Here is a 24,104-nt window from a genome sequence, read left to right on the forward strand (position 1 = left end):
CTTGCCTGACTGTCAGTATAATCACAGATGTACTGGGAAAAAAAAAAAAAACAGAGCAAGGTAAATAGTTTTTATGGTGGAATAAGAACGTAGGCAGGGATATACAAATACATTTTTCTACTGGCCACATTTTAAGAAAGTTAAGGACTCGAGGGGCCAAACTTCTCATTTTATTATTATTCTTATTTTGAGAAAAAGCTTCCACCTCTGGAGTGGAAATTTGTTTTTAAACCATTTATGTTTTACATTTACAAGTTAAAAGTTTCCGAAGAAAATAGCACTGTTATACAAACTATAAAAGTCAACTCTAGGGAACGTTGGCCTTGAGGACGTTAAAATGTCCAATGCAGGGCTCTGCCAATGTTTTTAAACCAGTCCTAGTTCCTCTGTGCAACAGTATTTACAAATTGATGTGAAAATATTTGTCTCCAAAGCTTTAAACTGAACTTGGGGGCCAGTATAGTGTTATTCCCAAGCCGCGTTTGCCCCCGAGCCACCTGTTGATTATTCCTGCCCCTGGGTTGTGGTTTTTAGTCCTTTAAAGGTAGCTAAAACTTGGACCAACACTAAAAATATGTCCTCGACCACGTTCACTGTTAAAAGCAACGAGTGTGACAATCTTAGTGCTCTCAAAGCAGTACAAAGACATTAATCTGAAATAAATGTGTACTGTACACAGAGCCACCATCTTTTGTGGTGGCGCCACAGTCGACTGAGGCCTTGCCAGGATCTGTCGTGACCTTCTCGGCCATCGTCAAGGGCAGCGCCCCTCTCAGGCTAAAGTGGTTCAGAGGAACCAAGGAGCTGGAGGCTCGAAAAGACTGTCATTTCTCCCTGAAGGACAACCAAATCACTCTGGAGCTGGCCCAAGTGGACAAAAGTCATGCGGGAGAGTACACCTGCCAGGTCATCAATGATGTGGGCAAGGACAGTTGTCCTGTCAACCTGATACTCAAAGGTCAGTTGAACATGCCCCATGAAATACACTTACTCTGGTGTGTTCTTAGTGTTATCTGGAAAATTGAAGTCAAATGTAAACAAATCTGATGGCAACCCCCCCCCCCCCCAGAGCCAGCATCCTTTGTGAAAAGGCTGAAAGATGTGTCGGTCGAGAAAGGCCAACCATTGATGCTGGAGTGCTCCTACTCGGGGACGCCAAAGATCTCAGTAAGCTGGTTCAAAGACGAAGAGCAGATCTTTGCTTCGTATAAGTACAACATGACCACAACAGAGAGTGCCTGCATTCTGGAGTGTCTCAGCACCGAGGACAAGGAAGCTGCTGGAAAGTTCTCATGTAATGTGTCCAATGACGCCGGCCAGGATACCTGCGAGTCCACCGTGACCATTCTGGGTGAGTATACACTTCTTGTATGACTTCATGCTAAGAAGAGTGTAGTCCCACCCTTTGAGCATTTTGCAAGCTCAGGCATTCAATTGATAAACATCTTTACGACAACTTCAAGCAGGTTAAAAAAATGTCTCAGTTGTCCAAGATCCAGCCAAAACGAAATCGGTCATTGGACTGCAGTACCAGCTTTGTTTAGCAAGGTTCACTCTGATGTTTTCGCCCCCCCAGAGTCGCCTTACTTCGTGGACACTTTGGAGCCCATGGAGGTGACGTCAGGAGACGCCGTATGTCTCAAATGTCATGTGGCAGGGACTCCTGAGATCAAAGTGACCTGGTTCAAAGGCGACGGCAAAGTGCGCTCTAGCCCCACCTGTAAGTTAGAGTACACCAATGGCATTGCCTGCCTCAAACTCAGCAAAGCCACCTTGGCCGACATTGGCGAGTACATCTGCAAGGCAGAAAACAAGATTGGCTCCGCTTCTTCCTCATGCCGGCTCAACGTTCAAGGTGACTTGTCGGCTCCAGAGGTTCAGCATTTAAAAGGGAATTGCAAATTTTGGGGAAATTTGCCTATCATTCTCAATTCTTATGTAAGACAAGCACACATCCTTTTCAGTTTTATATACATTCTAACTGGTAAATAAATGAGACCAAAAATCAGCTTACAATTAAGTTCGCCTATAAAGCGCTTAAAAAACACATCTAAACACCTCCTTCGTTTTCCATACACACACACACGTATGTAATGTAGTAACACCCACATTCATATTAACATGTAGTAATTATGTATTTTGCTCATTTCAAGCATTCTGTGGCACATACATTTCACAAACGCATAACGTTTGTTTCTGTTTTACTACATCACTGACTACTACTCACTGCAGAAATCACTTAGAGTAAAATGCCTGCTCTCTGTTAAGACTGTTTAGAAGTTGATATATTAATGTTTGGATTAAATATGACTCATAATCCTCATGAAAAAAAAAATATTTTCGGGTCTTTTGGCGGTCAAAGTGTGCCAACTTTTCAGTTTATGTCCTCATCATTTTATTATCCAGGTGAGGGGCATGATTTATGATCTAGAATAAACTTTTACAAACTTTGAGGCAAGAAAGCAGCTAAGCAGCTGATGTCAAGCATTAAAAGGACACTTCCTCTCTCTGATCAATCCGTCACTAAATATAAGTCCTAAATGTTAGGGTTAAAATAACAATATCTCTAATACTTGGTTGACATTCTGGTCATAAAGTGTATATCGAGTATTGTTGGCGGTGTATGGATGGTTATTTATTGGGTTTTCTAGTTTGGAAAGATGCAATGACATCATGGCTCCCATTGGCTCCATTCTAAACAAACTTAAAAAAATTTAAGAGTTAAATAGCATTCAAAAAGAAGTGTGTTCTTTTTTCTCATAAGGTTTGTGAATTATAGGCAAAATTGCAAAAGAAATTGCAGTTACCCTTTAAAACAAATAGCTTTTATGCTACAGACACTCATTAGCTTTTTTCCACCCCCAGAGGCCAAAACACCACCATCTTTCCCCAAGAAAATCACCAGCCTGCAGCAGACCCAAGGTCAAGCCGTGCGCTTTGAGTGCCGTGTGGCCGGCTCCTCGCCCATTGAGGTGTCATGGTTGAAGGACGGTGAACTTCTGAGCCAGGGCAAGGAGTTCTTCATGCTGTACGACGATAACACGGCTGTCCTGGAGATCAGTCACACTGAGCTGAAGCATTCTGGCGAGTACACCTGTATGGCAACCAACAGCGTTGGCTCTGCCTCCTGCAGAGCCAAGCTCACCTTGCAAGGTCCGTGAGCGTCTTTGAACATGGACAGGCCAAATCCGGTCACCTTATCAGAGAGACAAATCAACCAATGCAATATTTTTGACTCGCCCTTCCGTAGAACCCAGGTATCCTCCAGTGTTTGACCGGAAGTTGTCGCCAACGCAGGCAGTGACAGTGGGTGACAGCATTGAGCTTGAATGTCACATGACGGGTTCCGCCCCCCTTAAAGTCACATGGTCCAAAGACCATAAAGATATTCGCAGTGGTGGAAATTATAAGATTCACTTCGAGGACAACACAGCTCACCTGAGCATAGTGAAGGCCGACAAAAGCGACTCAGGCAGATACTTTTGCCATGTTTCAAATGACATTGGCAAGGATTCGTGCTCCTCTGACGTTGAGGTTAAAGGTTGGTGACCGTATCTTTGTACCAAAACATTCCAATTATGCCCCCTAACAGGTGTTTTGCTTGTTTTAAGAGCGCAAAACCCCCCCGATGTTTACCAAAAAGCCCTCAGAGCAGATGGAGGAAATCGAAGGCAGGCTGGTCAAGATTGAGGCTCGGATCTCTGGCTCACAGCCCATGACAGTCTGCTGGTTGAAGGATGACGCAGAGATCTTCAGCTCAGACAAATATGACATCAGCTTTAAAAGTAACGTGGCCATTCTGTGCATCAAAAGCAGCCAGGTGATTGATAGCGGCAGGTACACATGCCACGCCTCCAACGAGGCTGGGAAAGCAACCTGTGACATCACTCTAGGCATCTCAGGTGGGTTGTGCGTGGCCCTTATCGTTGCTAATGTTTTATTATTATTAAGCATGTTCACCAGCGAAGATAACATTTCATGCATTTAGTGAGTTCACCAGAGTAGTAGTCACATACGGTTATTAACGTGGTCACTTGCATGACCGACATTGTGTACTTTGCTCTACAGAAGCCAAGAAGCCACCGGTGTTTGACGTCACACTCAAAGCGACGACTGTGGGCGAGGGCGAGAAGCTCACACTTAAGTGTCATGTCTGCGGATCCCATCCTATGAAGATCCAGTGGTTAAAGGACAGGAAGGAGCTTTTGTCGGCCGGCAGCACCAAGATTAGCTTCTCTGACGGGACGGCCTGTTTAGAGATTGTCTCCATCTCCCGTCACGATGTTGGCGACTACATCTGCAAGGCTACGAATGACGCTGGCAGCGAGCTCTGCAGAGCTAAAGTTACAATCAAGGGTAAAACTTGCCCATTGTTTAGAAAAATATTTATTATTTTTTTTGTCTTAGTTTACGTTTTGTTATGTTTTGCTAAAAGATAAAGCTGCTCGGCCTCCTGCTGAGACTGCTGCAGATGCCGCTCCCACCAAAAAGCTGGAGCAGCTGTTCTTCATTGAGGAGCCAAAGAGTGTGAATGTCACTGAGAGTGAGTCATCAACAAAGCCAGATAATCTTCTTAATATTTCTGTTTCATGAGATGATGACCGTGTGGTTGGTGTTTCTGCAGAGGGCGCAGCCACCTTTATCGCCAAAGTGGGCGGGGACCCCATCCCAAGCGTCAAGTGGATGAAAGGCAAATGGAGGCAGCTCACGCACGGCGGCCGCATTTCTATCGGGCAGAAAGGCCAAGAGGCCAAACTGGAAATCAGAGAGGTGACCAAGTCTGACTCAGGCCAGTACAGATGTGTGGCCTCCAACAAACACGGCGAGATTGAGTGCAGCTCCGACCTTCATGTGGACGAGAAGAAAACTGCGGCTCAGCTGGAAGGAGACCTGCGAGCCAAGTTGAAGAAGTCAGTTCCCACAAGAAGATTACACCAGCACTTATATACTTTAGATACATGATATATTGATGCTGTGGGAAAAAATTGTATTGACCCCCTGCTAATTATAGGTTTACCCTCTTACAAGTGTATTTTTATGGTAGTCTTATTGTACCAGAGACAACTTTAAATATAAATCTAGAAAAAAAAAAACCTATGTAAAGGTTGAGTAAAATATGTTTTTGAATTGATACCAACCAGCAAGAATTGTGAGCCATTCAAGACCAGTTAAGTGTTAATGAAGCACACAAATTAGACATTTTCTTTTAGGAAAGTAAGATTGACACAAGACTGGAATGGCCTACAAGACCATCAACAAGAAGCTTGGTGAAAAAGAGACCACTATTGCAAAAAAATCAAGATATTAGTCAATCATCCTCACTTTTGAACCAGCCCAGAATTACAAGAGAGGATCTGGTTAATGATGGCCACACTTAAAATATGGGAAATTTAGGGGGTACAAGCAGGTCCCCTTTGTAAAGGTGTAAACTTAAAAAATCGTCAGGGGATCAAATGTGTGTTTTTTTTCTTGAATGAGGCCTCTTAGATCTCATAATCTGTTAATCTTAAACTTCTTTGTCCTTGTGGTCCTCAGGACCCCGTCGAAGCAAAAGAGTCCCGACACAGAGAAGGAGATCGACATTGTAGAACTGCTTAGGAATGTGGACCCCAAAGAGTACGAGAAATATGCTCGCATGTACGGTATCACCGACTACCGAGGCCTGTTGCAAGCCATCGAGCAGCTCAGGCAGGAGAAAGCGGAAGAAAGTGAAAGACCGGTAAGAGTTACAGTTGGCTGACAATGGGATGCAAAGGAAGAACAGCAAGTAATGAATGTGGCTATCGTTGTTGTCAGGAATTGGAACGTACACCAAGAGAGACCGACGAAGACATGGCACGACTAGTGGCCGACCTGCAGAAAAGGATGGAGCGGACCGAGGTCAGTCTACTGCTGCAACAGTGGCTTGTCTGTAGTCCAAACATGTTATAGCATCAAATTGCTAACAAGATGAGTTCTATTGTGCTATCTGCAGCCTGTCACTGTAGTGAAGGACATCTCGGATCAGTCGGTCATGGCCGACAACACGGCGATTTTTGAGTGTGAGATTATGATCAACTACCCTGAGATCAACCTGTCGTGGTACAAAGGCACCCAGAAACTGGATACCAGTGCCAAGTACGACATCAGCGTCAACGGCGATTGCCACTTGCTAAAAATTAAGCAGTGCCGGATGTCTGACCAGGGCAACTACAGGGTGGTGTGCGGACCACATATCTCCAGCGCCAAGCTCACCGTCATGGGTCAGTACTCTGCCTGGTCTTGATCAGTTATAACAGCCTACAGCAATAGGTAGCGCAAGAGCTGCCGGTCACTCGCCACCGGATTTTAGGTAGCTCACCAAAGCGTCCAAAAATATTTGCTCATTTGTATTTTATTATTTATTCAATTCAGACAATGTGCCTCTACTTAATGGCACATTTCCACAAAATAGTATAAGACAGTGGTTCTCACACTTTAGTCAACAAGTACCACCTCAGAAAACTCTAGGGTCTCCAATTACCACCATAATGATCACCATTAAAATAAAACAGTGTAGCAGGTCTAAATATTTATTGAAAACAAGGGTATTTTAGTATACCCTATTTAATATTTTAATATTAAATTTCATATTTTGGCCATTTAATATTTTGGCCACTGTAACATTACAAACAGTTTAAACAGTAACACTGTGTTTGGATATTTGACTAAGTGATTCTATGGCGTGCCACTAGTGATTTTCAGAATCACTGGTGTAAGACAATGACCGCACTTTCATTTTGTCAAAGTAGCTGTAATTGTAATGAAAGTTAGAGAACCCTGGTCAACAGTTTGTACATGTGTGTATGAATAATCATAACACATGAAACAATACAATAAAATTAATAAGATCCTAAAAGATAAGGCGCAGATATGCATTCTTGACTTTTTTTCAACATTTGATGTCCTTTTTGCCCACTGACAGGATCCTTGTGGTTTTGCTCTTTCAGAGGCCGAGGTGGAGAAGCACCTGCAAGACACGTCGGGTAAGGAAGGCCAGTCGTGCGTGCTGTCTTGTCAGTTGTCCATCCCCAACGTAGAAGCTCAGTGGTTTAAGAACGGCCAGCAGTTAGAGATGAAGGGACGGTTTACGTCTGAGGTCAAACACAAAGTTCAGAAGCTTTATATTAGAGACCTGAAGACCGACGACCAGGGTCGATACACCTGCAAGTACAAGAAATTGCAGTCCTCAGCAGACCTCTGGGTGGAAGGTTTGTACCAGGAAACCTTCTTGACTTTGTTCTGGATGCTTTTTCACTAACCCTCTTCTGACATCTCATCAAACCCAAACTAATTTGGGACTTTAGTTTCTGTATCATCCTCTTTCTGGGAGTGTTTCTTTCTTCCTTAACATCAATATTTTCAACATCGTCCCATTAGTTGTCTTCTTCCATCTACCTCGACTCGACTCGACTCCATCAGTACGTCATCCTAACATCCTCTGATGGCCCTTCTTAACTTTCCTGTGGATGCTGTGTCTTTCACATGTATTTCCGGTGCCTTCTCAGCTGTGACAAACGTGTTCACATCTTTGTCCCTTTTAGTCGAACAAATTCATTTCACCAAACGCATCCACAATGTCGAAGTCAGCGAGCGACAGTCGGCCACATTCGAGTGTGAGGTGTCCTTTGACAACGCTATCGTGTCATGGTACAAAGACACCTGGGAACTGAAAGAATGTCCTAAGTACAACTTCCGAAGTGAGGGCCGAAGACATTTCATGGTCATACGAAACGTGACCATCGATGACGAAGGTGCGTAGTGAGCGCCACAGCAGCCCGTCATGTTATTCTTCTGAGTTTTTTCATGACTGACGTTTTCGTGGTCGTCCCATGTAGGCGTGTACTCTGTGATTGTGAGGTTGGAGCCCAGAGGAGAGGCTAAGAGCACAGCTGAGCTTTATTTATCTGGAAAAGGTACAGTTGATAGTCAGCTGCCACCTTTAGATATACTCTCTTTTAGTGTTTAACGCCTTCTCCGCTCTTCCCCCTTTCTCAGAGATCCAATTAGCAATGGTCCCCTTCGGTAAGTATTTTACTTTCGAGAACGGGAGTATTTTAGAAGATGGGGTGTTTGTCTCTTTTTTTAATGAAAATATTTCCTTTTTATGGTTACTAACAAAAACAAGTGTCTTTTTTAAGTTTTTGATGGAAACACCAACAAAATATTATGCCAACTGTGTTGTGTCAGACCAGAGGCACTGGAACTTCTCACAGCTTGCACATTAGCTAGAAGCTTGCAACTCTTGAGGTAGCTGTTTTGTTGACTTTTTCAATGTTTCTGTCTGTGTATTATTGGCATAGTAGGTTTATGGGATACTTTACTTTGACAATTGAGAGATTTGTAACAGTCAGTCTAAAAACAGAGGTGGGTAGAGTAGCCAAAAATTGTATTGAAGTACAAGTACTGTTACTTTAGAGAAATCTGACTCAAGTGAAAGTAAAACATAGCCTTTCAAATATCTACTTGTGTAAAGTAAGTCGTTATATAGTAGAAAAAAACTACTCAAGTACTGAGAAAATGGTGAGTAACTTCTGATTTATTTTGAAGCTATTTTGTAATGGTACAGTACTTGCATTATAACCATAGTTGGTGTGTGTGTATGAGAGTGCGTGTGCGTGTGCGTGTGTGTACTTGTGCGTGAGAAACAGAAACACTGCTACAATATGTAGCCTACTACACGAATGATGCACATTTTACTTATGATGATATAACAGAGCTAATGCCAGCATAAGCACAGCTAAAATATAAAAAAACATCTAGAACTTACAGCAAAGTGGTTTCTCTCATTGCAAGTGGAGTGCTTATCGGCTGAAAAGTGAATATTTATATTAACATTGATGACAGCGTATGACATTGCTGTTCTTTTTGTAGTTTGTAAAGTAAACATTGATTCTTCATTGCTATGGGCCCTTTTACTTTTTACAGTAATGCTGACAGTATTTTCAAGCGCTGTTGGATTGGTAAAATGCGAGTGCATTCCTGCAGTTATCAGAATGAAACTCAAATTCAACTGAGTAGAAGTAGAATTTCATCTTCACAAAAATACTCAAGTAGTGTAAAAAAACTGTGTTGCATTAAAGCTTCTCTGACAAGTACAATTTATCCAGGAAGTTACTAAAGTAAATGTAACCGAGTTACGACCCACTTCTGTTTAAACGTCATGCTGGCTTGATGTTCCTCGAGCTTTACAGTTTTGGCAGATTTGGGGGCACACATGCAAGTGCGGAGCATAGCGGACTGTATAGCAATCTATCTTCTGAAGTTAGATTTCACAGACTTTTTATAATAGAAGGAAATAGAAAGAATCCAAAGGAATCCATAGATCAATCCACAATCCCCGCTTTCCCCAAAGGGGAACTGCACTTTTTTGGGGAAATTTGCCTATCGTTCACAATCCTTATGAGAGACAAATAGACAAAAGTTTTGTTTTTGTTTTCTTCACATTCTAACATACAGAAATCGGCTCGTTCTTGGTGGCTAGCAATTTAGTTAATGGGAGCAATCCATTCTACCTCCAAATAACTTTTAAAATATATTCAAAATCAACAATCAACAACTTCATTTACATTCCGCAACCTGTATCAAAAACCAACTGTAGTGACATTGTTATTGTAAGAGCAAACACTGAAGAACTATTTTTCTAATTGGTACTGACTGAAAAACATGAACAATCATATTACAGTATCTGTAAAGTATTAGCCAACATTTCATGTTTTGTTTGTACACAGCTAACTCGGCAGCGTATGTACTGTAGTATACGGTGATGCGCTTCATGTATCATGATCAATAGTAAAGTGACTTACTCGATGGACAGTTGTCCGTTTGGTCCAGCTGGCCGTGGTTGCTTCCAGTTGATTTAGGTAAACAATCCATTAGTTTGGCATAGCTTGGCCCAGAGTTCCAGATTTGCAGTGTGACCATTGCGCACTCTCTCGACTTACATGTACTCCAACGTTTCAGCCTCTTCTTCGTGCTTGCTTCTATAAGCAGCTCAGTATATTTATTTTCCAAAAGATAAGGTTTTGAATCCTCATTTGTCCAAAAATAGTCGTCTTCATTATCTTTTACAAAGTCTGCCATGATTAGAAAAAACTTTTGCGTTTGATTCTGGGAGTAGGAACAAATTTGTTGCAGGAAGACGAAAGTGCGCTGCTATGTGAACGGTAAATATTGTACATATTTCATATTTTTATGATTGTGTCTTTTATTACATTATATATGGTTTAGCAGCGTGTATATAAAATGTTGATGCAGGGTTTTGAAAAGACGCGTGTTCTTGTCTCTCATATTTTTGGAGCCTATCTATATTATTTATTTATTAATTGTTTTGACAATGGAATCCAATCATGCCAATGATGATGTTCATGGGTTATTGGATGTTTTAGATGAATTATTATTGACTGATTGTGTTCAGCTGGTCACGCTCCTCCTGGTGAGCTACTTCCTCCTCCTATAATTAAGAAGACAAGACAGCTGGGCGCGGCCTTTGTCTGTCTGTCATGCTGAAGGAGTGAGGAGTGAAATAGTATGTTTACTTGTTACGGCTAAAATAAAGTTAGCAGAGTAGCCCTGAGGAGGACAAGCCACCTCCCCCTCAGGGCTACTCTGCTAACTTTATTTTTATGTTTTCTAAACTTTTTGGAACGACAGAGTAGCCTAGCCGTAACACATATTGATTGTGAATGATTCCTCAAAAAATCCACTTCCCCTTTAAAGTAATGGTAGATGAGACACTGTAGCTGTAGTAAATAAGTCATTTTCTACAGAAGATCATTATTATAAAGGTTGTCCAGGGTGATCCTACCTACACCCTTAATCTAGCTGCTCTTCCGAGAAAGAAAGCTTTTATTCTGTAATGAAACACATTACTTCATTTGGCTGTAGATGTGCAAGACTCGTCAGTTCAGAGGCCCGAGGAGCCCTCGCCAATAGAGATTCAAGGTAAGCCAGAGCGCAGTGTTCAACGCCACGACCACTGGAGTTGAGAGTAATGTCAGTTTCTTTTGTCTCCTAAAGAATCAGCCGAATTCTATCAATACACAGAAGAAATTGAACATACAGGTATTCCTGTTCATTCTTATTCAAAGAATTGTCTTTGCGAGAAATATTTTACCTTCTAGAAAGCCACTAATCCAGGGGCATCCATACTTTTTCCATTAAGGGCAGCATGTAGTGAATTAAAGGGTGTAGAGGCTCATTTGTTAAAAATGTACTTGATTTATCACAAAAATATCAAATCATTGTGGGGGATATAATGTTGTTAAATTACTGTAAAGATGTAGCAAGGCTACATCTCAACATCGTGGCATTGGTGACGAAAGGACCCTATTGAAACGGTTTCTCCTCAGTGTTATTCTTTAGTAATATTGTTTTTTTTTTTCATTCACAATTTGAAACAATGCAGAAGTCCACAAAGAAGTAGGGACAAGCGCAGCCTATTTAATCCTCGCATCTTACATGCAAGTACGGATCATAATAAAAAGATTTTAAAAATTGTCAAATAGTTAATTAAATAAACAAATAAGAATGGGACAAGCAGTAGAAAATGGATAGATGGATAAATAGTTAATTATTGAGTAGAGTTACTAATTACTATCATTGTTTACAACTAATATTACTATTCAGGCAACTAAATCAGCTGTTTACGGGTTTTAACTAAATAATATGACCAGTAAAAAAGTGTATCCTGTTGAAAATTATTTACATGATGCACAGATATCTTCAAAGACTACACTCTTTTTTTCCCTTTTTTTCTTTTTTTTTTTTACTAAATACCACCTCGGAATAAAATTGGCTGTCCAAGTACCAGCCTAATGACCAAAATTTAAATTCAGTAGCATGGTAGGTCTAAGTATTCATTACAAACAAGACAGAGGCTTTATTAACAAGTGTAATTAATATTTTTTGCCGCTGTAACATTACACACAGTTTGAACAGTAACACTGTGTTTGACTACAGGAAAATAAAACACTGTACTTAAATCAAATGATTCTTTGGCGTACCACTAGATGGAACCGATGCAATTTTAGTTTGCAAGTGACATTTTTCCATAGTGTTTATTTTTCTCTGTGCAAATGGCCGCCAGGCCACACTTTGGGAGCCACTGCCCTCAAGGATCCATGTCATCTTTGCATGCTAAGTCACAGGATTGGGTCCGTCCTAAACACTGTACTGTTTGTGACATTTTTTGTAGACACTTTGCTCTACGATCTTTTTTGTTGTATACTGTACTGCGAAACCACCCCAAAAGTCATACAATCCCTTGTCTTGTATTGACCATGCAGTCACTAATGCATAAATTGCATAAAATCAATGTTTCATTACTAATAAATGACTATTTCTTTGTTTCTCAGCACTAATGTTGTTTTTGTCCCGTCTCCTCCCACATCCATGTGGCTGTCTTCATGTTTAAGTGTGTGAGATTGTGTTGATTGGACCTGGAGACACATGTTGAGGTCTTCATTCTGTCTCCCTTAGCTTCCTGTTGTTAATCATTTCCCATTCCAAGTGTCCAACGTTTGACTTGTTCACTCTTAGAGTCAGGTTCCTTTCCCTGAGGTTGTTCGGGTAGAATTGACCCATTGTGATTCCAAACAACTGATCATGCTTCTCTGTGTTTTCCACCCAACAGTTGTCCAGGAAACAGTGGAGCCCCATGAAGTGGGAGTGGAAGTGATAGAGGAAAAGCATTTCAAAGGTACCAAAGATTTAGACGTTTTCCTGTGTACTGCAGATTTCTCAGACCTGGTAGTCCTGCCCTTTGCTACAAAATCTTCTGAAAGTGTCTCATTATGCTCTCTGCCTTTGTCACATTCATGTCTTCTTGTACTCTTTCTGTCTGAATTTAACATGATGAGTCTCTCTTCAGTGACCAAAGACGAGGAGCAAGAAATCAAGGTGGCGGAAGCTAAGAAGAAAGAGGCGCCACCTAAAGGTACCGTCATGTATGGCGGTTAAGTTTGTACCCAAACCATCAGCTTGTCTGTGTTTTACTTGGTGTACATGAGAGGCATTGTTGTGCCTGTTGTACATGAGAGACTGAGTTGTACCTGGTTTACCCGAGAGCCTGTGTTATACCTGGTGTATATGAGTGGCTGGGGGCATACAGTAGAGGATTGACTGAACTGTTGACGTTGTAGTGACTAAAGAACCAGTGGAGAAGAAGCTTCCTGTGGTTTCAATACCAGATAAGAAAGTTCCTGCTGTTAAAGGTAGACTTTGACTTTGTGAGAGACTGTTTTTACATCCGTGATCTCTAACATGTCTAACTCTATCTTGAAAGAACCAGAGGAGCCCAAAAAGCCAGCTCTTCCCTCACCACCGCTGGAGCCCATTGTGCCAAAGAAAGGTACTTTTACCACTCTTGCTCCCTACAGTGCTTGGGGTCCCCTGAAGTTGGTCTCCCACTTCTTGTTAGCCATCTGGCTTCAGTTGTGTTGTTTGTCATCGGTGTTGGAATCATCAATATTTAGGGTGCTGTCCCAACCTTTGCTCATGCACCCCATCAGTGTGTGCTAACCTTAGATCATGTTTGTGTTGCTCAGCTGACGATGAACCCAAACCTCAGGCACCAGCGGAGCCTAAAAAGTCAGTGCCTGTTGCTAAGCCTAAACCTGAGGCCAAGGTTGTAGCAAAGGCTGAGCTGGAGCCGGAAGCTAAGCCAGTACCGTTGAAGAAACCGACACCGCCACCTTCGAAAGGTACTCTCTTTCTTTTCTGGACACTTTTCTACTTTGTTTGTGTGCGTCTTTGCTTCTAAAATGGAAGCTCATCTTTGAATCAAATACTTTGAATGTTGCTTTAAGTCCCGGAAGAACCTACCAAGATAAAGTCAAAACTTGAACCTGAAACACCAAAAGCAGAGCCAGAAAAAAGAAAACCTCAAGTAGGTAAACCTGAGGAGCCAGGGTTTTTGGTGCCACCCAAACCAGAGCCTGTAACGAAAACACATGAAGCACCAGAGACTAAGATTTTGAAAGTAGAACCACCTGCACCAAAAGAACCTGCCAAGAAAGGTACACTTCATCAACCGTTGGTCTTCTCTTCGTCTTCTTAAGTCTTAAATGCCTGTCTTGTCTCCTTGAAATCATAACGTACATAATGTAAGATTTCATTTCAAAGTGCCAGAGGAACTAGCCAAGAAGAAGGCTGCTGCAGTCCCGCAGAAGGTTGACAAAACAGAAACACAAACACCACAGAAGAAGCCTCAGGTCACAAAAGGTACTTGAAACTCAGCGGGTTGTCAATCATCAAAATCATCTCTCTCTAAATGCTGGTTGTGTGTTGGACACAGCTAACCACTGCATCTCTAAGAGAAGTTGTCCATTGCGTACAGTAGATCTCAGTGTGCCATTACACGTTTGTGTGCCCTCTTTATATACTTCTTTCAATGATGTTCTTTCAAGTTCCCGTGGAAGCAAAAATTGCAGAAGAACCAAAAGCAGCCAAAAAGGTAGAAGCTGCTATTGTTCCACCCAAACAAGAGCCAGCAGAGCGTGAAAAAGGTACATTGATGTTGCTTACTCACTTGAGCTTAAACGTCAATTTCTGTTTAAAATCTGCTTGTATGTGGACAGCCTCATGATATATTTTATCTTTATTATTAACTTTAACTGTAACTGTAACCTAATGTCTTTGTGTGAGTGTGTGCGCCAGCACGATATATTGCTCTTCATGTACTCTGCATGTTGTTCTTCAAACCTTCAAGATTTGGAGCCCAAATTGGATCTTGTATGTGAAGATGAGGCCGCACCTCGAAAACAACCTCAGAAAATGCTTAATGCAGTTGTGATATCAATGACTGAAGCAGATAGCTTTCCTCCTGAGAAAGTAAATGAGAAGATTTCAGAGAAAATACATGAGAAAATACCAGAGAGGCTTCCAGATAGAAAACCTGGGAAAGTACCTGAGAAGCTTCCAGATAAAATACAAGAGAAATTACCTGAGAAGCTTCCAGATAAAATACAAGAGAAGGTACCTGAGAAGCTTCCAGATAAAACACATGAGAAAGTACCAGAGGGGCTTCCAGAAACACAACCTGAGAAAGCACTAAGGAAGCTTCCAGGGAAAACACACAAGAAAGTATCAGAGAAGATTCCAGATACAAAACCTGAGAAAGTACCTGAAAGTCTTCCAGATAAAATACACAAGAAAGTACCAGAAAATATTCCAGTTAAAAAACCTGAAAAAGTACTTGGGAAGCTTCCAGAAAAAACACATGAGAAACTTCTAGAGAAGCTACCAGAAATAAAACCTGAGAAAGTTCCTCAGAAACGTATAGAGAAAATACATGAGAAAATACCTGAGAAGTTTCTAGATGAAATACCTCTACCTGAGATAGTACCTGAGAAGTTTCCAGTTAGAGAACCTGAGGAAGCGCCCAAGAAGATTCTAGAGAAAACACATGAGAAAGTACCTGAAAAGCTCCCAGTTAGAGAACCTGAGGGAGCACCCAAGAAGCTTCCAGAGAAAACACACGAGAAAGTATCAGAGAAGCTTCTAGAGAAAACACACGAGAAAGTATCAGAGAAGCTTCTAGAAGGAAAACCTGAAAAAGATACAGAAAAGCTTCCAGATCAAACATGTGAAAAAGTACCAGAAAAGCTTCCAGATAATAAACCTGAGAAAGTATCTGAGAACCTTCTAGAGAAAACACCTGAGAAGCTTCCAGATAGAAAACATGACAAAGTACCAGAGAAACTTCCAGATAGAAAACTTGAGGAAGCACCCAAGAAGCTTCCAGAGAAAACACATGAGAAAGTACCTGAACAGCTTCCAGCTGGAGAACCTAAGGAAGCACCCAAGAAGCTTCCAGAGAAAACACACAAGAAAATATCAGAGAAGCTTCTAGAAGGAACATATGAGAAAGATCTAGAAAAGCTTCCAGATCAAAAATTTGAAAAAGTACCAGAAAAGCTTCCAGATAGTAAACCTAAGAAAGTATCTGAAAAGCTTCTAGAGAAAACACATGAAAAGCTTCAAGATAGAAAACATGACAAAGAACCAGATAAGCTTCCAGATAGAAAACCTGAGGAAGCATCCAAGAAGCTTCCAGATAGAAATCTTGAGGAAGCACCCAAGAAGCTTCCAGATAGAAAACTTGAGGAAGCACCCAAGAAGCTTCCAGAGAAAACACATGAGAAAGTACCTGAAAAGCTTCCAGCTAGAGAACCTAAGGAAGCACCCAACAATCTTCCAGAGAAAACACACAAGATATCAGAGAAGCTTCTAGAAGGAAAATATGAGGAAGATCTAGAAAAGCTTCCAGATCAAAAATTTGAAAAAGTACCAGAAAAGCTTCCAGATAGTAAACCTAAGAAAGTATCTGAAAAGCTTCTAGAGAAAACACCTGAAAAGCTTCAAGATAGAAAACATGACAAAGAACCAGATAAGCTTCCAGATAGAAAACCTGAGGAAGCATCCAAGAAGCTTCCAGATAGAAATCTTGAGGAAGCACCCAAGAAACTTCCAGATAGAAAACTTGAGGAAGCACCCAAGAAGCTTCCAGAGAAAACACATGAGAAAGTACCTGAAAAGCTTCCAGCTAGAGAACCTAAGGAAGCACCCAGCAATCTTCCAGAGAAAACACACAAGAAAATATCAGAGAAGCTTCTAGAAGGAAAATATGAGAAAGATCTAGATAAGCTTCCAGATCAAAAATGTGAAAAAGTACCAGAAAATCTTCCAGATAGTAAACCTGAGAAAGTACCTGAGAAGCTTCTAGAGAAAACACCTGAAACGTTTCCAGATAGAAAACATGACAAAGTACCAGAGACGCTTCCAGAAAGAAAACCTGACAAAGTACTGGACAAGCTTCCTGGGAGAAAACCTGAGCAAATACCTCAGAAGCTTCCAGATAAAACACATGAAAAAGTATGTGAGAAGCTCCCAGATAAAACACCTGTGAAGCTTCCAGATAGAAAACCTGAGAAACAACCTGAAAAGTTTTCAGAGAAAAAACCTGAGAAACTTCCAGGTAGCAATCTTGATGAATTACCTGAGATGCTTCCTGATAAAACACATAATAAAAAAATAGAGAAGCTTCCTCAGAATGCTGATACAGATCGGACACCCCAGACAACAGGGGAAGAAGTCTTTGGCAAACTGTCTGAAAAGGTTGCTGAAAAGCTTCCGATAAAGCCACCAGACAGCAACGTTTTTGAGAAGAAGCCTGTTCGGGTTACCGAGGAAGCAAAAGAATATGAGGTGGTTTCCATGTTGAAACATGAGAAGTTTTCCAAGGAACATTCCGATGAAACGTTCTTTGGACTTGTTGAAATCAAGCAGGAAGTAGTGGAACATTCAGCCACAGGTACAGCAAAGGCAAAACTTCTTCTATTTTTTCCCTCTTCTTCATGCATGCTATATCATGTCTACTTTTAAAAGTTGAAACCAGCCTAAACTAAACTCTTCAGTAGCATCTGACTCACCTCTGGTTTTGACAGCTGTTCATCTGCTGTTGAGTTTGTGGCATTTTTTTGTCAACTTATCTTGTCTCATCCCTTCTTCCTTCTGCAAACACGCTGCCTTGGATAACAAACCTGTTTGGCATTGAAGAAATAGAAAGGATTGCAAAGATTCAACTTTCAGAGGTTGAACAAGACAAGGAGAAAGTCTCTCCACAAGAACAAGGTATCCGGCAATTTAAAATTTGACGAACAATTAAGAAATATGACCTGAAGTATTCACCGTCAGTTGTTGTTGTGTCGTTGTGCCTAACACCCATGTTTGTGCTCTGTCGTCACTTCTTGGCGCCGCTGCATGACGCCTTGTCTTCCTCTTTTTGCCTCAGTGAGGTTCTTTGAGATTGAGGCGCAACAGGAAGTGTATCATGTGACCGAGAAGGTGTCTCCCACAGAGAGGCTACTGCCAAATGAGGAGATGGGAGAACCAGCCCAAGTGTCGTACGAGAGGCCTGTGTCCCCTGTGGGCGACCTGAAGGTTTCGTTGTCTCAGGTGGAAGTCTTGACTGAGATGCTGACACAAAGAAATAAAATGTCTGAACTGCGAGGCGAGATGACTGACATTACCATCAATAAGGAGAGCGCAGTAACTCCAGAACCAATCAAAGATATAACTGTAGAGGGTTCCCAGGAGTCTAAAAGTGAGAAAGTTCCAGAGAAGGAACCTACAATAGACAAACAAATGACACTATCCAGAGATGAGGGTAAAATCACACACCTGTCGGGCAAAAAGCAGAAGACAGTCAAGAAAGAAAGCAGGTCAACTGTTCAAAGAGAAAGGAAGGACAAAACTGCAAGAGATGACACACACATAACATTTCAGACTTTCCAAGGCAAACAAGAATTAGAAGAAGAGACCATTCCAACTTCTTTGGAGGACAAACAAAGGCAAATTTCAAAAGGTAGTCTTGTCGTTGAGCACAGCAACATCATTGCTGACGGGTTAAAAGATGAACATTCAGCACTGATCCAGAAGTCAGATAAGAAACCTGAGTTACCAAGGAAGAAACAGGAAAAAAAAGTAACATCTGACAGGCTTATTGACAATACTTCTCAATTAGAATCAGAAATGTCAGTGTCTGACATCCCGCCTCAACAGACCAAAACCACAGTTTGTGACCAAACCCTAAGAGAAGAATCAAGTCCTCAAATAGAAATCACTACCCAAATGACACCTTCAATCATCACCAAGAAAAGAGAAGAGAAGGAAGAAGTACCAAGCGAAGCTACTCCCAGAGGTACAGTTTGGGTAGTCTTCATGTGCAACCACCAGAAGCCATTACTTCAACCTCATCCCATCACTCTCTTCCACATTGTCCTCATTTTTTTCACACAGAAGCGTCTGTCTTTCTTGCTTTCATTCCACTTGAATATTAATATCTTGCGTTTTTTCTGTTAAAGAAGCCACGGTGTTGCCTGTCGATTTGGAGATGCTGGAGAGAGGAGCTAAGAGAGGTAGAGCAACAACAACGTCCGCATTTAGCGTGTTGTCTTTTTGTCCACTCATACTAAGATATCCGTGTTGTCTTGTCCTAATCTCTTGGCACCGCCTCATGGTGCTTTCATTTAACTTTACCCCACAATCCTCCTCCTCTAGTGTCTGTGAAAGGAGCACAAAGTAAGGTGCCCGGCAGCTTCTTCTCTGAGACAGCACCTCATGTCCACATGGGAGAGGCAAGAGAAGAAGAACATGACAAAAAGGACAGTGACTTGGAAGCTGGAGGCAAACAATCTGTTACTGATGGTTCTGAGACACAGGCCTTTCAAACAGAGTGTAAAGAACCAGCTGAAGTAAAAAAGCATAAAAGGGCCTTTGTTAAGAAAATACGATCACCAACTTTACCTGTAGAGAGCATTAAAAAAACAGTAGAAGTTGAAAACAAGGAATGCGGAAAGGAGCTAAAACAAGAGGAACATTGTGGAGAACATTGGTTCCAATTCACAGATAGACTAGAGAGGAAGTTGACAGCTTTGCCTGACAACAATTGTCTGAATATAGTCCCACAAAGACACAAACCTGACAGACTGCCTTCAGTTAGTCCTCTTTTAAAGTCCAAACACCAGAACGACAACTCTACTACTGTTAATAGATGTGGAGCATTAGCACCTGTATCCCAGCTAGCAAATCTGAAAGCAGTGGAGGACAAGGAGGATAAAAAACAGTTAGAAGAAGCCATCAAAGATAAAGGGTTAGAAGGTGTTATCTTGAAGTTAAACACTGCTGTAAAACAGGGGCAAGATACTGAATTAAAGAGGATTAAAGAGCTTCTGCCAACAGACGCAAAATCAGCATTTTCTCACGCTGACGAAATCCAGACACCAACAGAAGCTAAAAATGACTCTATTCAATCTAACGTTATAGAACTTAGTGTATCAAGTGAAGACCTTGTAAAACCAGCAAGATTAAACAGAAGTGAGGAAAAACACTCCTTATCATTTCTCACAAAAGAAAATACACATTTTGTGACAAATCCATTAATGAAAGACTGTGTCGCAGCCAAATTGGATCAGCAGGAGACTAGCACCAAAGCACAGCCGCTAAAATATGAAACCATCAACTTCAGTCCTCTCAAAGATTCCGAGTCCAAACCCAGAAGTGTGGGAACAAAAGTATTGGATCTGAATTGGGAAAGTGTTTTAGATAATTCTCCAAAGGTCTTCACAACAGTGAGGGAGAGAAAAATTGATACTGTCAAAACTAAAAAGGTTGTGGACGAACAAATCCCATCAACCCTAATTTCATCTGATTATTCAACACCCAAAACACATACAACACCTCTTCTGTCTGACAAAGTATCAGAAAACCTGACATCATTCACAAAGCCACAAAGGAAACCCCCTCAAGACAAAATATTTGAAGTTGCTTCACCTTATCAGGCAGGGTCAACAGGGTTCTTGTCTGAGGACACCTGTGAATCTTCAGAAGAGGGAATACAAAATGTTTCTCACACAGATTCAACATCCTTACAGGTACAACATGGAGTTTTTCCTGTAAGTGACACAGCTATTACTGGCCAAACATCACTGACAGGTGCCAATGGTGCAAAACAGACTCTCTTTGTTGAGAAGACATATAATCAGCAATCCAATAGAACAATCTCAAGTTCATTGGTAGAGCCAAAACAATCGATGGAGGTGAGCTCCACTATGTCTTTTGAGGCGCCTTTGAAGAACAAACAGCTACTGGAAGAAACTTTACCAATAGTTCATTCATATATTGATGAGCATTTAACTGAACATGGGCAGAAACACATCCAGAATGTTGATCAACCGATTGCATCTGAAAAAGCTGCCAGCCTGAAAAAAAGTCAGCCAGTGACCATTCCAGAGGAGTATGATAGATCTCAGAAGCTTGAGAAGACGTCGTCTATAGTGAAAGTGTTAGCTGAGAGTATACACACAGAGAAATTTGAAGGGGAAAAATATAAACAGAGCTTAGTTTCACCTGAAGAAAGAAAGACTACATTAAGTGCAGTTCTACCAGACCAATATAGTCATATTCTAGAGGAAATTGAGCTGGATAATGTTAAAGTGACTGAAAGAAAAATGGCGAAAATTCAGAAGGAAAACACGCAAAGATGTCTCGCTGCTGCTGAGAACAACAAAAGTCAGAAGTCAGAAGTAAAGAACAGATACATCAGTCCAGGCAAACAGAAGAAATCAGCAGGTCAGTGTTCCTCTGCCGGTAAAAAAACACGTGAATCAAATAAGACTGAGGATGAACTGAGTGTGGTCCAGTCTTATATAGAAACAGAAAAAGAAGACAGTGAAGGCTTTTCTCCTTCAGGTGGAAAACAGCAAATGGGAGAAAGAACACCAGTGATGGAGGTGGTGTCTCCTCAATCTTTAACTGTTGAGGATGGAAGGTTTAGATTGGACAGTCTACAAATGGCCAGCAGGACAGATCAGGAACACATCAGTGAGCCCGGGGAGGTTTTTCAAAATATGCAAGTGTCTGTGACAACCAGAGAAGGCTTTATTTCATCTAACACCGTCACAGCTAAAGATCATATAGAAGACAAAAAAAAAGGAGCTAGTTCAGATACAGATAATATAATTAAGCATGCAAATGCACTAAAGCCATCTATGTATCAAGACTCTCTGACAATGAAAGAATCTCCAGGATACTTTCCTGTACAGGACTCCCTAATTCAAGCACAGAGGACTACCATACAGAAACACAGTGATGTCCAGCCCATAGTTTCTCTGAATGAAGAGATGATAAAAGCAGAGACACCAGTGGAAGAACATACCTCCAAGTCAGAAAATCTCTTAATCAAGGAAGAAGCTCCTAAAACATTAAATACGCCATCTGATTACAGATCAAAATCCCTGAAAGAGAAAAGACAAAGTTTAAACAAAGCAAAACACATATCTATAGAGCAACAGCAAAACGATACCATCATTGATGAATATGATAACATTTCGGAGAGAAAAAACAAAGCCATTAGACTACTACTTTCAGAAGTGCCAGCGTCTTCCGATCCTCTTAAAAACAAACAAGCTGTTGAAGGCGATGGTGCAACTAAAAAAGATGTCCTTCATAGCTTGACAGAGGCAGAAATGAAGCAGCGAATGGAAATAAAACGTTCTGAGACACCTGTGCTGGATGTTACATGTCAGAGAAAACTGATCATGGAAGGAGAAACCCTGTTTGATAGTCTACAATGTCAGAGCACCCCCGAGAGTCTCATCCAAGGTAAAATGGAGAAATTAAAGACCTTTTGCACAACACACTCAACTACCAACATTGCAGACACCAGTCATACAGATACCAGAAAAAAAAAAAGTCGAGAGCACATTCAGTCACCAGTAGTTGCTAAAATAGAAGCTAAAGACAATGAGAGAGTTCAAACTGTTTCTGTTGAGGCAGTACAATTAGATAAAAGACCACAAGTAGGAATAACACCTGAAGACTTAAGGCAGCAGAAATGTGTTAATGAAGAGGAAATGAAAACAGAAACAGTGAGAGGAGACAAAACCAGCAGAGAAATTTCTAAGATAGATCAATCTGTGTTCAAAGAGCAGACAAAAGTAGATTCAATTGTTATAGGGGAACGTGACATGTCAAAGTCACAATGTGAGAATGATTCAATGGCCAATGTCAGGGAACCTTCAGTAACAGATAAAACCATACCAAAGATGGTTTGGTCAGAGGTCGGCCTTGCTGCCATAGGGGGAGAACCTCTGCGGCAAGCTGAAACCCAAAGAAAAAAGGGGCAAGCAGTGGTTGAAGAAAAAAGGCTTTCGTCTCTGGGCGAGAAGGAAAATGTTGCCAGAGGTACAGAATAAAAAGTGTGACGTGTCACCGATCACGTGTGTTTGACCTGAGCACACGTCTTTGTGTAGCACATCTGCGTTCCATCAGCAGCCGTCATAGCGGACGTCATTTCTTCATCTTTTCAAGAGGACGTCATGTCATATCACCCATTCTGTTTTGAGCACAAAACTAGTGTCAACCCATACAAATTGGTGTTGGCTTATTTTATTCTTAATTTGTTTACTTTTATTTCTTCTCACATCACCTATGTTCATCTGAGAAAAGTACAAACCAAGCACACTAACCTCTTCAGTGTCTGTTCGGTTCTCAGGTTTTATTGTGCTAAGCTCTTGGTGTCAATCTTGTTGACGCTCATGGTGTCAATCTCATTGACACTCTTTCATTTATTTTCCAAGCTTCAGTAAAGGAGCCACCGCCAAAGCCCAAAAAAACAGCAGCAAAGCCTTCTGCTCCCCAAGAAGGTACCATCCTCCTTGATTGTCACTCTTAAGCAAGCATAACTTTTTCAAAAAATTTCTGCACAAAAGTTGAGCAGTAGAATGCTTTGAAGATGTCGATTTGTGCAATGACTTTATTTACGTTGTATTTCAAGTGAGCAAAGCAACTAAACCAGTTGAAGACAAAATGCCTGACGGTGAGCAGCTGGAAATAGAAATTACCAAACCAGGTATCAAAAAACTCTTAAATTACTCTTGTAATGACTTCTCATTACTAACGCCCTGTGTGTTTATTTTATTGCAATGTCTGATCTTTTTCTACATCGAAAGCATTCATGGCTGTTGTAAAGGCTGAAGAGTCAACCGTGAAGGTTGTGGAAGAAGTAAAAACTGTCAGAGTGGATAAAGTGGCAACTGAGACAGGTAGACATGTTCGTTGGACCACTGAAACGATGTTATTCCTATTGGCTAATGTTGTTTTACAGTTTTTGTCTTGTTTTTATTGTCCAACGTAAGTGTCACTTTTTGTATCGGACAACTTTGTCATTGACATTGTGTGATGTCACAATGTTTGACAGTGTATTCATCCCGGGCCTCTAAGGTCCACATAAAACTACCTAATCAAATAAGAAATTAAATAACAACTGTTTTAACCCTTGCATTAGATCAAACCAAGGGACCTGTTCAAGCACCAGGAGGAGTCAAGAAAGGTAGGAAGAACACACCCCCCAAATATTTTAAGTACATAATTACATTTCACTTTCAGAGAGACATTTTTTCTTTTATAAACTCTTTGTATGTGTCTGTGTCCCTGTCCTTTATCGTGTATGTTGTTTGTCCAATTTACTTTGACTCTTGACGTCTGGTAATTCAAACCTCGGCTGCGAAAAAAAACAACTCTAC

General features: G+C 41.2%; 1 protein-coding gene and 1 long non-coding RNA gene across 2 annotated transcripts in view; one reads left to right on the forward strand and one right to left on the reverse strand.

Annotated features, from left to right (window-relative positions):
- The window catches only part of LOC133538202 (uncharacterized), a 48,329-nt gene extending 30,490 nt beyond the window's left edge, over positions 1-17,839 (reverse strand). Inside the window, exons 1-2 of the long non-coding RNA XR_009802944.1 lie at positions 17,697-17,839; positions 17,451-17,561 (exon numbers count right to left, since the gene is read on the reverse strand). This is a non-coding gene — a long non-coding RNA (uncharacterized LOC133538202). The remainder of the gene's footprint in view (positions 1-17,450; positions 17,562-17,696) is intronic.
- Positions 1-24,104, forward strand: part of ttn.2 (titin, tandem duplicate 2) — a 211,338-nt gene that overhangs the window by 59,579 nt on the left and 127,655 nt on the right. Inside the window, exons 69-102 of the mRNA XM_061879594.1 lie at positions 680-958; positions 1,070-1,351; positions 1,577-1,855; positions 2,866-3,153; positions 3,251-3,541; positions 3,612-3,902; positions 4,069-4,356; positions 4,436-4,543; positions 4,625-4,910; positions 5,536-5,719; positions 5,797-5,880; positions 5,975-6,242; positions 6,969-7,229; positions 7,563-7,772; positions 7,857-7,934; positions 8,017-8,043; positions 10,906-10,962; positions 11,038-11,082; positions 12,653-12,718; positions 12,890-12,955; positions 13,161-13,232; positions 13,304-13,369; positions 13,566-13,721; positions 13,827-14,036; positions 14,143-14,241; positions 14,427-14,525; positions 14,729-17,332; positions 17,578-17,652; positions 17,813-18,721; positions 18,885-18,938; positions 23,160-23,225; positions 23,357-23,431; positions 23,532-23,624; positions 23,867-23,911. Coding sequence (XP_061735578.1) covers positions 680-958; positions 1,070-1,351; positions 1,577-1,855; positions 2,866-3,153; positions 3,251-3,541; positions 3,612-3,902; positions 4,069-4,356; positions 4,436-4,543; positions 4,625-4,910; positions 5,536-5,719; positions 5,797-5,880; positions 5,975-6,242; positions 6,969-7,229; positions 7,563-7,772; positions 7,857-7,934; positions 8,017-8,043; positions 10,906-10,962; positions 11,038-11,082; positions 12,653-12,718; positions 12,890-12,955; positions 13,161-13,232; positions 13,304-13,369; positions 13,566-13,721; positions 13,827-14,036; positions 14,143-14,241; positions 14,427-14,525; positions 14,729-17,332; positions 17,578-17,652; positions 17,813-18,721; positions 18,885-18,938; positions 23,160-23,225; positions 23,357-23,431; positions 23,532-23,624; positions 23,867-23,911 — 8,361 coding nt within the window. The remainder of the gene's footprint in view (positions 1-679; positions 959-1,069; positions 1,352-1,576; positions 1,856-2,865; positions 3,154-3,250; positions 3,542-3,611; positions 3,903-4,068; positions 4,357-4,435; positions 4,544-4,624; positions 4,911-5,535; positions 5,720-5,796; positions 5,881-5,974; positions 6,243-6,968; positions 7,230-7,562; positions 7,773-7,856; positions 7,935-8,016; positions 8,044-10,905; positions 10,963-11,037; positions 11,083-12,652; positions 12,719-12,889; positions 12,956-13,160; positions 13,233-13,303; positions 13,370-13,565; positions 13,722-13,826; positions 14,037-14,142; positions 14,242-14,426; positions 14,526-14,728; positions 17,333-17,577; positions 17,653-17,812; positions 18,722-18,884; positions 18,939-23,159; positions 23,226-23,356; positions 23,432-23,531; positions 23,625-23,866; positions 23,912-24,104) is intronic.

Source organism: Nerophis ophidion, linkage group LG19 (genome assembly GCF_033978795.1).
Source record: "Nerophis ophidion isolate RoL-2023_Sa linkage group LG19, RoL_Noph_v1.0, whole genome shotgun sequence".
In the NCBI taxonomy this organism is placed as follows: Eukaryota; Metazoa; Chordata; class Actinopteri; order Syngnathiformes; family Syngnathidae; genus Nerophis; species Nerophis ophidion.